Consider the following 14218-nt stretch of genomic DNA (forward strand, 5'->3'; position numbering starts at 1 on the left):
TTACCATGCAATGTTGTTGATGAAATCTGAGACTAATGGTATATGAGTAACTGATGAAATAGAGACATAAGTAAAAAAATAAATTAAAATATATAAGTGTTATGTTTTCAGACACAATTTCAAGTGTAAACTTTAGCAACGGGGGTAATATGGTGGCCCAGTGGTTAGCACTGTCGCCTCACAGCAAGATGGTCGCTGTTTCGAGTCCCTTCTGAGCCAGATGGCATTTCTGTGTGGAGTTCGCATTTTCTCCCCGTGTTCACATGGATTTCCTGCAATGGCTCCAAATATTTTTTTTGAGTGAAATGTCCAACATAGGTTCATTCTGAAAACATAGCTCTATATACATTCCTGGAGATCTTGAATTATGTAGGCAGAAGTATGTATGGCTCCATTTCGTCTTTAAAACAAATGTGACGGGGTGGTATGACGCAGTTCCTTTTCACGCTTACCAGCTGACCGCTTACCTCCATATGGACGGCTAAGCTTAAATTTGATAGCCAAATTTATGCGGTTGTCAAAAATAGTTTTTTTTCTATTTTAGATCTATTGGCTAGCTGAAGTCTGTCCTCTCTTTCAGTGATTTGGAAAAGGTTGTTCATGCCTTCATCTCTTCTGGTCTGGATTATTGCAACGCATTGTATCGGGGTGTGAGTCACGCCTCTCTCTCTCGACTGCAGCTGGTCCAGAACCCATCAGCCAGGCTTTTACCAGGCACAAAAACCAGAGCACATTACACCTGTACTGGTTTACCTATACTGGTTATCAATCAGGCAAATAAGATAACTGGTCACAAACAGCATTCATTGCAGATTTTATTTGACTCTTTTATGGAAAAAAGAGCAGTTGTGATTTTTAAAGATAATACACATCCCCTTCACTCAGCATTTGAATTGACGCAGGTTTAGAATTCCTAAAGCACGAAGAAATGCCTATAAAAAGTCATTTATCCCAATGGCAGTTGTTGTTCTAAACCGGATCAATGTTTGTAGTGAATGAGGTGGTTACCAAGTATGATTTGCAGTATTGTGCATGGGGCTAATTTGGTTTTTAAACTTTTAACTTATGTTGTTGTGTTGATAAGTGTTATTGTGTCGTTGTTGTATGTTTGTAATTGTTGTCCTAAATCCAGTGTTGAAGAAAAATTTCCTTTCTGTGTCAAGCAGAGTGGACAATAAAGTTTAAACTAAACTACTGGCTACCAATCCAGTTTAGAATTCAGTACAAAGTACTGCTGTAAGTTTTTAAATCCCTCCTTAGCCTGGCCCCTGAGTATACTTCCAAGCTAATTAATATACACCAATTGGTGAGATCTCTTTGCTCTAAGGATCGACTCTATTTGGAAGTTTCACGATCACACTTGAAATGTCAAGAAGATAGAGCTTTTTCAGTAGCAGCCCCAAGACTTTAGAGTGATCTTCCACTCTCCACAAGAACTTCTCCAACTTTTGAGTCTTTTCAGAGGTCACTGTGACTGAAAACACACTTATTTTCTTTAGCTTTTAATGATGTGTTGTGAGTTTACGTACTTTGGCTCGTTGTATGTTTGCATGTATTATGTGTTTTATGTACAGCACTTACGTACCCATTGTGGTAGTTTGAAAGTGCTCTAGAAATAAACTGAGTTGAGTTGACCGTGACGATGGGGTTCGAGTCTGAAACGGTTCCAGGAAGTGGGTTAGACAAAAACAGAAGGCAGAAAATAAATTAAACAAGTAAATAACATGATGAGAATGTGATAAAATCTAAAAACGTGGTAAAAATCATGCGAGGGCTTTTCTTTTTCTGGATTGCTTTTTAAAACTGTCGGTTGAGTTTAGGGAAGTGGGTGAGCGGGTCAATCGGTGCTTTTTAAAACACCATTGGTTGGGTTTAGGGAAGGAGGATGTTGGGTCAGTCAATCAGTCAGTCAGTTGACAGCGGCCTCTGGTGGATTTAAGAGAAAACAGCAGGTGTGAATGGCTCTCACGAGAGAAATTTAAGATCTCAAAAAGTGTACACAGCAGCCTCTGGTGGATTTGCAAAAACAAAAACTGCAAAAAAACGAAGCTCCTGGGATGTATTTGAAGCTCTCCAGAAATGTATATGGTGGTACGTTTTCAGAAAGAGCCTGGGTTGAAAATGCTTTACAGTCAGAAACAACAAAAGAAGGAAATAGTTGGCTGTCCTAGAAGTAGCATATATTTATTTATTTATTATATATATATATATATATATATATATATATATATATATATATATATATATATATATATATATATATATATATATATATATATATTTTTTACATTTAAGCTAATCAAAGATACTTTTTTTCCAGTATGTTGACGTACTTTAATGTGAGTAGGAGGCTGGTCTTTCTTTTTGTGCATCATTTCCTGGTAGTCTTTTAAATACTTAATAAAGCAACAATTTGTATCCTATTTGTGTTTCGCGACACACGTATTTGCAATGTGTTACTGCTTGTTAAATCAGTCTCCAAATTACAGTTCAAATACTAGATCAATAAATGCCTCAATTATTAAAAGGTCATTTTCTAAATCTATAACATGTTGATAAAGGAACACAAGCTACCTTTTACCCGAGGCTTAAAATCTGTTGCTTTAGATTAGATAACCTCTCAGCCCAGAGAAGACGGAGTTTATAATAACAGAAAGTCCTCAAACAGGTGATTAGGAGGATAATGTGAGAGCCGTAAGTCTGCCACATTGAATGCAGAGGAAATTATTTATGGCAGCATTAATGTTCACAGAAACACAGAGGCTGTGTGTGTGTGTGTATTGTGATCTGATGGGAAGATAGAAACTAAAATGAGGGAGAAGAAATGAAGATGTTAAGGGCTATTAACATTCAGTCAAGAAAATGATTTGAATGATGGGCTTCGAAATGTTTAAATTATTGTTGTAACATTTAAATTAAGTCTTATTTTATGGCTAGTCACTACATATATGTTTGTATTTCTGCCAAAATCAAACACAGATGATATGTACATATATTGTTTTAATTTTATTTATGAAATGTAATTTTTATTTCTAAGTGATGTTTCATAAACTAAGAAAAAATATCACTATATTTCCCCTTTTTATATATATATATATATATATATATATATATATATATATATATATATATATATATATATATATATATATATATATATATATATATATATATATATATATATATATATATATATATATATATATATATATATATATATATATATATATATATATATATATATACACAGGGCTTTACATTAACTTTTTTAATTACCGGCCACTGTGGCTAGTAGTTTTCCAATGTTACTAGCCACTCTGCATTTTCACGAGCCACAATTTTGTTGTTGGGAAAAAATTTGACGTTGACATGCTAAAATTACTTGATTTAAATTTTGTTATGTCCACATGCATCCCCATTCATTTCACTTTTTGTGTATCATTATTAATGGGTGTTATATTGCAATTAGTTTTTATTTCACAAGACTTTTTTTGAGCTCAAAATTAACGATTTACCAAATTTATCTATATAACCACACATAACAATATTTATTTCTTAGCCAGAAATTTGTAATGTGTCAAAACAAGCTAAATATAACTGTATACTATACTTTTTATTTAACAAAACATTTCTTAAAAAAAAAAAAAAAGAAAAGCAATTGACTTTTAAAAAATAATTAATGTCATGTATCAAAAATATGCACAGTAATCTGTTGTGGCTTAAGATCTCTCGAATAACCGGTTAACTGCACATAAATGGAGAGTTCATCAGCAATGTTGTAAAAAAAGAATTATAATAATTAAACCATTTTAACAAAAATAAAAGCAAATAAAACCGTATGCAAATAAAAGCAGGTGAAACATACCGTGTGTGATAATGAAAGGATCACATGCACACGGTTAACTTTAGGCCATTTTATAATCTGTTCAAAGTGAAAGCAACCGGTGCTGCGGGTGCATGTTCATCACTTTTTGTCTAGTTTATTTGAAAGAGAACCGATGACAGTTGCGTTTCCAGAACCTGTTTAATTCAAAAATTATTTTCAACCAGCCAAAGTGGCTAGTGGGATTGTCTGTCTAACCTGCCAAAGCTGAAATCTACCTGCATTTAGCGGGTTGGCGGGTGTTAATGTAAAGCCCTGTATATACACACACACACACACACACACACACACACACACACACACACACACACACACACACACACACACACACACACACAACACACACATATATATATATATATATATATATATATATATATATATATATATATATATATATATATATATATATATATATATATATATATATTTAAGGTAAATATAATTTTTCCTCTCTAGAAATTATTATTTTTTAATGGCTACATAACAAACCACTGTTGTTCAATGCCTCGCCTAAGTATCTTGCCTAGTTAAGTCTTTATATTGTACTTTTAGCTGAATACTAGTATCTTGGAAAAAAACTTCTTAAAGTTAACTTAAAGGGCAACTATTTTATCCGCTTTACAAGATTTAAGATAAGCCTTTGGTGTTTCCAGAATGTCTCTGTAAAGTTTCAGCTCAAAATACCCATCAGATAATGTATTATAGCCTCAAGAATCTGTCTATTTTGGTGTCTGAGTACATTGTAGCTGTTTTTGTAGCCTGTGGCTTTAACCGCTCCGATGTGTGTGATGCTTTTCCTGCACTACATCAGATAAACAGCAGTCAGTGATACAGACAGACATGGATGAAGCTGAAATACAGCTCATTAGTCAAAAATACCAAGTAAGTTGATTTGATGTATTTGTGGTTTATTCAAGCCTTTCTGAAAAGATTAGTCAAACACACATGCCATTTGCAGTACACACACACACACACACATATTAGCGTCTTTATTACAAACATGCTCTGTTTTAATTATTATAAATATTAAATGTTATAAAATGTATAAAAATCACAGAGAGACAGATATTTTAATCTCTTTCTCTATGCAAAAATATTCTGTGGACATGAGTTTACATGTTAAAACAGAAACACGGTGCCTGTCAATCAATTTGGTGGGCAGGGGAAAACCACACTCCTGCATCACGTTGTGGTGAGCCTTAAAATCATTTTAACATCAGGAAATTAAAAAAATAGACTTGTTGTGTTTCTATTACTCCAGTATGACTGTGGACACACAATACCTACATGCAGTTCTGTCCAAACAGCTTACTGAAGTTGATCTTCATCATAGGTGCCCTTTAAATAAATCTTTACATTTTGTCTTCAGTATATGCATGTAGAAAATAAAAAGAATATGGGAATATTTTCAATCAGAAATTGCTAATAAATTGTGTGTTTATACAGTACAAATTCGCCCTATACGTGCTCTATCCAAGGTGCGTAAGGCCTCGTAAATTACAAAAGGCATCACATCCCAAAAATAAAAACCTGCCCCTAATTCCGGGCTGAAATGTACCGCTGGTTCTTTTAAACAATGAAAATATATTCATTGCTTAATGGGGCTAGATTTGGTTACATTCTCACCTCAAACTAAAGCTAAAATCCAATTGTTGCATTAATTAATTTACTGAAATTCTTGTTCGAGGGTGGCATGGTGGCTCAGTGGTTACTGTTCCCTCACAGCAACAAGGTCGCTGGTTCCAGTCCTAGCTAGGCTGTATAAAACCCCCTCTTGTAGCCTTATTTTCAGCAAACTTCATGCCGTTATTTTATACACAACACTACATTTTCATTGAAGCTTTGCCATTTATCTTGTCATTCTGTGCTGTCACTGTTCAATGAAAGTGTCTCAACTTAATGTATAATCAATATAAACAATTACATGCTTACATCTTTCTGTACGCTTTATATAGCGCAGCTCATTATTATTTTATGATTCATACAGAGTAAATCAAGCATGCAATAATGGCTAATGTCAAATTAAATCAGAGTTGATTTAACGTGATCTTCACATATAGCTCCTTTCACACATACACCCTGCATCCAAGCTATCGTACTTCCATTATATATATTTTGTTATTATTATATTATTATATTCTTTTTCTTTTTTAAATATTTATCAAATGATGTTTAACAGAGCAAGGAAATGTTCACAGTATGTCTGAAAGTATTCTTTCTTCTGAAGAAACTCTTATTTGTTTTATTTTGGCTAGATTAAAAGCAGTTTTTAATTTTTTAAAATCCATTTTAAGGACAAAATTATTAAACCATCGTTATACAATAACTTGCCCAATTACCCTAACCTGCCTAGTTAACAAAATTAACCTAGTTAAGCCTTTAAATGTCACTTTAAGCTGTATAGTCACTGTCATCATGGCAAAGATAAAATAAATCAGTTATTAGAAATGAGTTATTAAAACTGTTATGATCAGAAATGTGTTGGAAATAGAAATTGGGGGGAAAATAAACAGGGGCTAATAATTCAGGGGGCTAATAATTCTATGGAGACCCAGAAGGGACATAGTGATGGAGAAACAAATTGGCTGGGTGAACAAAAAAATAGGAGAAATAAAAAATGTGTATAAGAAAAAAAATGGGTGGGAGGAAAATATATATTTTTAAGTTTTTGCGTTCTCTCGCTTTGCGTGTACAGAAGCTGATCTGGGATCAATTTATTGTATGACGCGTCTGTCAGTCAGCGCTTATACATGCATTCACTGGTTTAGAGGTAGCATATGAAAGGCGACGATCGACGCACAGCTTTAATGTAAAGAAAGTGGGATAGAATGGTAAAATACGGGAGATTTTTGGCAAAAACGGGAGGGTTTACATGTGTGAAATGAACAGGAAGTGTTTGTGGAGAAATAGTTTTGCGAGAGAGCGCAAAACATCTTTGTGAGGGAAAGCAAAACATCTTTGCGAGAAAACGAAAACTTTGCGAGGGAACGCAAAACAGTTTTGCGAGAGAACACAATCAATGCAAAAACTTAAAAATATATTTTTTTCCTCCCACCCATTTTTTTTCACCCAGCCAATTTTTATCTTCTCTACTACGTCCCTTCCGGGTCTCCGTATAATTCTGACTTATATATATATATATATATATATATATATATATATATCCCCTGGCTGAAAGGTTTGTATATATAAGTATATATATAAGTATATATATATCAGATTGGTTATGCATAAAACACACCTCATTAGGAGAATAAGTACAACCATATTAGACCATGCGCCAGGGCGCAGAGCAGATTTTTTCCATGCGGAAAATAGCAAAAGTGGATCCAGACATGACCTTAATGCTTTTGAGCTATGCGCTTTAGACTTTGCATCTAGATCATTAAAATAGAGCCCAAAGCCCAAAGCCTTTTATAGTTAAAAACTGGTTCTTTAGGTAATTCAGTTAATATACAGACCAAGAAAAATTATTACTCTTTTAATACCCTGTCATGATTACCAGCGATCGTATTTCATAAGATCGCTGGATTTCTCTAACAATAACTTATGGACTACAAATCCGCCATTTCTGGACTACATTTTCATACATGCACTCTGGTCACACTCATACATGCTTCCTCATCTAGACTGATTACTCGCACCACCTGAGGATTGTCAGAGACTGATTGCACACACTATTTAAGCAGCACACTCACTCACTCCCATTGCCGAGTCTTGTTAACTGTAATAGTAACACTACCACGCGTTTTCCTTGTCTTGTTTCTCCATGTTTTGACCTTAGCCTTGCTTATCCGTTTGTCCTTGTTTGCTGCCTGCCTTCTGACCTCCTTGCCTGTTATTCGACTACGATTCTGGATTATCTGCATATTTCTGTTTGCACCTGAACTGACCTTTGCTTACCTGACCAATGAATAAACCTGCACGTGGATCCAAACCTCAGTTGTTTGTGTCACTCCCTGCGTTACATATCCCCTGGCTGAAAGGTTTGTCCCTCCAACTCATTACTATACAGCTGATATACATGCAAAACAACACATGCCCGCAGGGTTGTTTGTGGTTCTCATAAGGGATAGTTAATCTATAGAGCTGTATGCGCACAGTGTTTATTTATGAAAAGTATACCTATACGCTCACGCCAAAACCAATAAACCTTTCCACGATTGTGATTTTTTTAATCAAAACAGAAAATGACATCTCTCTTTTTTGATGACATGTTTACTTGTCACAAGGGCAGGATCAACCTGTCAATCACATCAGATCCACCAATAACATGATTACATCTGACTTTAATAAGCCACCAGCTTTAATTCATCCACACCGCTTCTGTGGTTCAGCAGGACCAATGACTGACTGTGGCCTGCTCTTCCCAAACTATTTATGTTAAAATCCAGGAAAAGGACAGACAAAGCCCATCAGTGACCCGCTCACCCTGATCATTACATCTTTTACGCAACCGCCTTCCAAGAAGTAATTCAGAGCAATCAATGCAAAAACAACCAGGTACAAAAATAGCCCCTACGGACCATTGAAATACACTCTATACACAAAGATTCTTTGTATTCTGGAAATTAGACATCTAGAGACTGCTTCTAGCTCTCAGAATACTTGTATAATTATATTATATTATATTATATTATATTAATTATATTATTTTATATTGTATTATATTATATTATATTATATTATATTATATTATATTATATTATATTATATTATATTATATTATTTTATATTATATTATATTATATTATATTATATTATATTATATTTCCCAATACCTGATTCATATAAGATGCTTATAGAAATTGTTCTCTTTAAAAAAAACTACTGTATATTGCATCCTGTCTTTTACTGTAATACAATAACAACATTTGAAAAACCAATGAGAATTGCTGTGGAGATTAACCAGTAAATCAGCTTATACTGTATTTAATAACAAGATCATTGAAGGTGAAATGTGTTGAAATATTGGGGACAAAAGTGTTGTGATGCAGTGCGAAGTATAAGGCAATGACTGAGTGAGTAGTGAATGAATGAGTAAGTAAATAAATGAATGGATGAATGCATGAGTGAGTTACTGAGTGAATAAATGAATGAGTGAGTGAATAAATTAATGAATGAGTGAGTCAGTGGATGAATGAATGAACGAACGAACGAATGAATGAATGAGTGAGTAACATGGAAAGAGTGTGTGAATGAGTAAGAGAGTGGGTGGATGAGAATAAATGACTGAGTGAATGAGTGAGTGACTGAGTGAATAAATATGTGATTGATTGAATAAATGAATGAGTAGTGATTGATGAGTAAGTGAGTGAGTGAGTGAATGAATGAATGAATGAATGAATGAATGAAGTTAAGAGTGAATAAGCGAGTGAGTAGTGAATGAATGTACGAGTGAGTGAATATATGAGTACTGAATAAATGAATGAGTAAATAACGAACGAATAAATAAGCAAGTATTGAATGAATGAATGTGTGAGTGAGTGTGTGAGTGAATGAATGAATTGAGTGAATAAGTGAATGCATGAATAAATAAATGAGTGACTAAATGAAAGAGTGCATGAACAAGTGAGTGAGTGGGTGGTTGAGAATGAATGAGTGAGTGAATGAACGAGTGAGTGAGTGACTGAGTGAGTGAGTGAGTAAAGGAGTAGTGAATTGATGAGTAAATGAATAAATAAATGAATGGATTGAGTGAGTAGAGAATGAATAAATAAATGAATGAATAAATAAGAGAGAAAATGAATGAGTAAGTGAGTGAGTGAGTGAATGAATGGGTGACCGAGTGAATAAATAAATGATTAAGTGAGTGAGTGAATGAGTAGTAAATTGATGAGGAAATGGATGTATAAATGGAGTGAGTAGTAAATGAATAAGCGAGTAAATTAATGAGTGAGTGAATGAGTGAGTAACTAAGTGAATAAATAAATGATTAAGTGAGTGAATGGGCAGTGAATGAATGAATAAAGTGAGTAGTAAGTGAATGAATGAATAAGTGAGTGATTGAATGAGTGAGTGAGTGAATGAATGAATGGATTAATGAAGAAATTAATGGATGGATGAGTGAGTGAATAAGTGAGTGAATTGTTGAAAGAGTGGGTGAATAAATGAGTGATGACTAAGTGACCGAGCAAAAGAATGAACTGAGTGAGTAACTGAATGAGTGAGTTGTGAATGAATACATGAATGATTACAAAATGAACAAATTAGTGATTGAGTAAGTAAGCAAGTGAGTGAGCAAGTATTGAATGAATGAGTGAGTGAGTAAAGAATGAATTAATAAATAACTGAATGAATGCATACATTAATGAAATTGTGAGTGAGTGGATGAGTGAGTTGTGAATAAAATAGTAAGTGAGTGAGTTAATGAGTGAGAATTAAATGAATGTGTGTGTGTTAGTGAGAGTGTGAATTAGTGACTGAATGAGTAAGTAGTGAATGAATGAGTGAGTGAGTAAATGAATGAATCAATGAGTGAATGAGTAACTGAATGAATGCATACATTAATGAAATAGTGAGTGAGTGGATGAGTGAGTTGTGAATGAAATAGAAAGTGAGTGAGTGAATAAGTGAAGAGTAAATGAATGTGTGTGTGTGTGTGTGTGTGTGTGAGTGAGAGTGTGAATTAGTGACTGAATGAGTGAGTAGTGAATGAGTGAGTGAGTGAGTGAGTAAATGAATGAATTAATGAGTAACTGAATGAATGCATAAATTAATGAAATAGTGAGTGAGTGGATGAGTGAGTTGTGAATGAAATAGTAAGTGAGTGAATGAGTGAGTAGTAAATGAATGTGTGTGTGAGTGAGAGTGTGAATTAGTGACTGAATGAGTGAGTAGTGAATGAGTGAATGAAATAAAAAAATCTTTAATAATTATACCTTCCCCCTTATTTTCACTTTCTCTTTTCACTTGTCTTTCTGTGATTGATTGGTATTGATGTGTTTTTTTTTCTTAATTTTTTTCAGATTTAAATGAAATATTGTATTTATTGCTCTGTATTTGCACTTTCAAATGTCATTATTTTAAGCATTCATGGAGAAATTCAGATCGTTCACCCCTTATAAAAGGTTACAGTGTGAATTATCAATAGTAAACTTGACTGTGACCTTAACGAGAAATGAAGAAAAAGCTGGATTTAATTACTGCGGTTCATATAGGTAAATGCATTATTATGATTACCTCATCAACATGGGTCAACACAAACCCTGCATCGTTTGTAATATCACTGATGAGCAATAAATAAGAGATTGCGTATAGTGTAAGAACATTCTCTTTTTTCAGCCGTACCTGAGGCGACAGAGTGCCTGAGGGTAATTATGAGGAGCTGTCAAATTTGCTGCTGAAACAAGGGCAGGGCTCACTTTCAGTTCTGTCTTAAAGCCTGTCAGCAAAGCGTCCCACCACCACTTATAGATACGGAAAACACACTGAAGCAGACAAGAAAGGAAGGAGATGAGTTGCTTGTCAAGTACATTCAGGTTTTGACAAAGCCCAAAATGAAATTTAAGGCATGTCTTTATTTTCTGAGTGATCTGTGCATACAGACTCATTATTTAAAGGGATAGTTCACCCAATAAATCCACATTCTGTTATCATTTACTCGACATTTACTAGCTCCAAACCTTGGGTGCGTTTCTAAAAACCATCTAAAAACCAAAACTACGGTTTTGGGAAAACTCTCCTCACTACATCGTTCTTTTCACAACTGATGCATTGTACTATCCCTGCAGGCACAGGACGTCAACATTATGCCATATTAACAATATAGCCCAATGTGTCATGGGGACGTTGGATTTTGTCATCATTTACTCGAGAAAGTTGTCCAATGTCTAACCTAAAATCAACCAAATATCAATGTCTAATCATGTTACATCTTACCACTTTGACATCTATCAGACGTTGGATTTTGGTCACTTTCTCAACACAACCTTAAATTAACCAAATATCAACGTAGTTTGACGTCATTAGAAGTCAAAATAACATTGTCCTTAAACATTGGCATTGAATTTTGGTCATCTGATGTCAATCTAACCTAATATCTAATAGTCTTATGATGATGTGTGCCGGCTAGGATGATAGTTCAGCTGTGTGGGTCACACTTTATTTTGATGGTCCATTTGTTGAATATAAGTTACATTGCATCTGCATGCAAACTAATTCTCATTAGATTATAAGCAGACTGTTAGTTAAGGTTGGGGTTAGTATAAGTTGACATGTACTTGCAAAGTTTCTTATAGTCAGTTAAATGTCTGTTGAAGGAGCGGTATCAACAGATATTAGGCAGACAGTCTACTAATACTCAAATGGACCATCAGAATTAAATGTTACCACCCGAGTTATGTTATAGTTTGGGAAACACACCCCTGTTTCAGTTTCTTTCTTCTAGTAAAAAACAGTGAGTGATATGGAAAACAGCTATTGACAGTATTTTTGTTCTTATATGGGTATCAATGGCTGCTTTTTTTAAAATTTTTTTTACTTTTTTCAGAATATCTTGTTTTGTGTTGAACAGAAGTAAAAGATTCGTAAAAGTTTGAAACTCACCAGTATACTATAGTAGAAACTAAAGTATTAAAGTTTAGCAGTTACATGCTAAATCATCAATTGACAAGGATTGTAAATACTATAATAAACACTTTATTATATGTTCTAGTATTTACTATAAAATACAGTATTGCTTCTGTGCGTGTGTACACACACACACACACACACACACACACACACACACACACACACACACACACACACACACACACACACACACTACAGGTTTACAACTATTATTATAATTAATATAATTATCATTAATGTAATAGCAATAAAAGCAATGACTGGAGTAATAATTTCAGTTGAAACTATATACAATAAGAAAGCAGTTATTTAAAATTTTAATAAATATTGAACTGATTTAACTTTTTTTTTACATTTACTGTAATAAGTGATGAATAAAAAAGTAAAAGTAAATAAATAAAAACTGACTTCAAACTTTTGACCAGTAGTATATGTATGTCAGTACATAGTAACTTATATTTTATTGTAACTTTACCTTAATTTGAATAATGCAATAATGTGCAGCTTTTGTAAAACTGCTTTGAAACAATAACTTAAAAAACTATTAAAAAAATTGACAACAATAAAAACTATAAAAAAAACTCTATGAACTTAAATTAAATTGAATTATTTTTTATTTTTTACGTGGGACGCCTTAAAATAAAACCAATTTACAGAAATAACAAAGCCTAGTGCAACCTTAATAAACTAAGCTAGTCTTATAGTAGCCTACCCTCTATCCTTTTTTTGCGCAACGGTCTTACATAAAAGCCTTTGTTGGTCGGGAATCCGCTTCCTCCTCCTCCTCTTGCAGGTGTCAGTCTTAATTCTGTCCAGTAGGTGGGACTTTATACTCGTCATCCGGAGCACCAGCGCTCTCAGCAGTACTTTCCTCCAGCTTGGACACTGAGAGCATCTCTATGATGGACTGTGGAACGGAAAGTCGAGGCGAGTTCTGGCATTTGCACTTGTTCTTTTGATAAGGCGATTCGATTTTGGAGCGCGACCCCGTATCATGTTCCCAGGCGCGCGCACTCTTATGTAGCAAACGCGAAATTCGGACGTTCAGCACTCGCATCTTCATCGGCGATCTTCATCTTCACCATCTTCATCAGACGTCGAGCCAAAAGTCATGGATGTATGGTTGTGTTCGGCGGTTCCAGTGTTCACCTGGAGGCTTTTCTTTCTCTCAAGCATCTTCCAGGGTTATTGGAGCTCCATGCTCGATTGTCCACCAACATGCAGCTGCTCGCCCACTGAGATCTATTGCAATAAGTCCGACGTTGGAAATTTCTTCCCTTTACTTGCTCTGCAAGAGTCGGCGGGCAATGGCAGTAACAATAATGACATTGAAGAGCTCTTCAGGAACATCACGTCCATGTAAGTGAGCTTCTGTGCGTCCCTACTGCGCAAAAATGTAGATATGTATATACATATAAATTTGGCCGACTTCCTTGCACACTCAAACTTGAGGTTTGCGTCAAACATGCGTAATCGTATCAACTTTTATTCTTGCATATTGTGTTAAATTCAAAACTGCATTTCAGACTTAATCAATAAAGATGTCAAATAGCGTATTCTTCTCCTCCTCAGAGGGTTTAAACGCGTTTTAGTATCGCCAAACATTAATATCGATGATCTCAATTGCTGTTTTGCTGGTGCCGCTTTAATGTCGTGCCTCTGCATTCATTAATGATCGTAGCGTGCAAGAACCTGTTTGCTTTAGCATCGATTTTGTTCAGTGCAACCAAGTCGGTTTTTTCACATTAGGACTGAATG

General features: G+C 34.5%; 1 protein-coding gene and 1 long non-coding RNA gene across 6 annotated transcripts in view; one reads left to right on the top strand and one right to left on the bottom strand.

Annotated features, from left to right (window-relative positions):
- LOC147835935 (uncharacterized) overlaps nucleotides 1-14218 on the bottom strand; it is a 379840-nt gene that overhangs the window by 29079 nt on the left and 336543 nt on the right. The gene's annotated exons all lie outside the window — the stretch shown is intronic.
- ntrk3b (neurotrophic tyrosine kinase, receptor, type 3b) overlaps nucleotides 13319-14218 on the top strand; it is a 296050-nt gene continuing 295150 nt past the window's right edge. For all 5 annotated transcript variants that reach the window (XR_015495428.1, XR_015495429.1, XM_087260709.1 and 2 more), the window contains exon 1: nucleotides 13319-13819. Coding sequence is in view for 3 of the 5 variants with exons in the window: in XM_087260709.1 (XP_087116835.1) it covers nucleotides 13572-13819 (248 nt within the window). In the remaining 2 variants the exon portion in view is untranslated. The remainder of the gene's footprint in view (nucleotides 13820-14218) is intronic.

This window comes from Danio rerio, chromosome 7, assembly GCF_052040795.2.
Source record: "Danio rerio strain M-AB ecotype USA chromosome 7, GRCz13ab, whole genome shotgun sequence".
NCBI classification, from domain to species: Eukaryota; Metazoa; Chordata; class Actinopteri; order Cypriniformes; family Danionidae; genus Danio; species Danio rerio.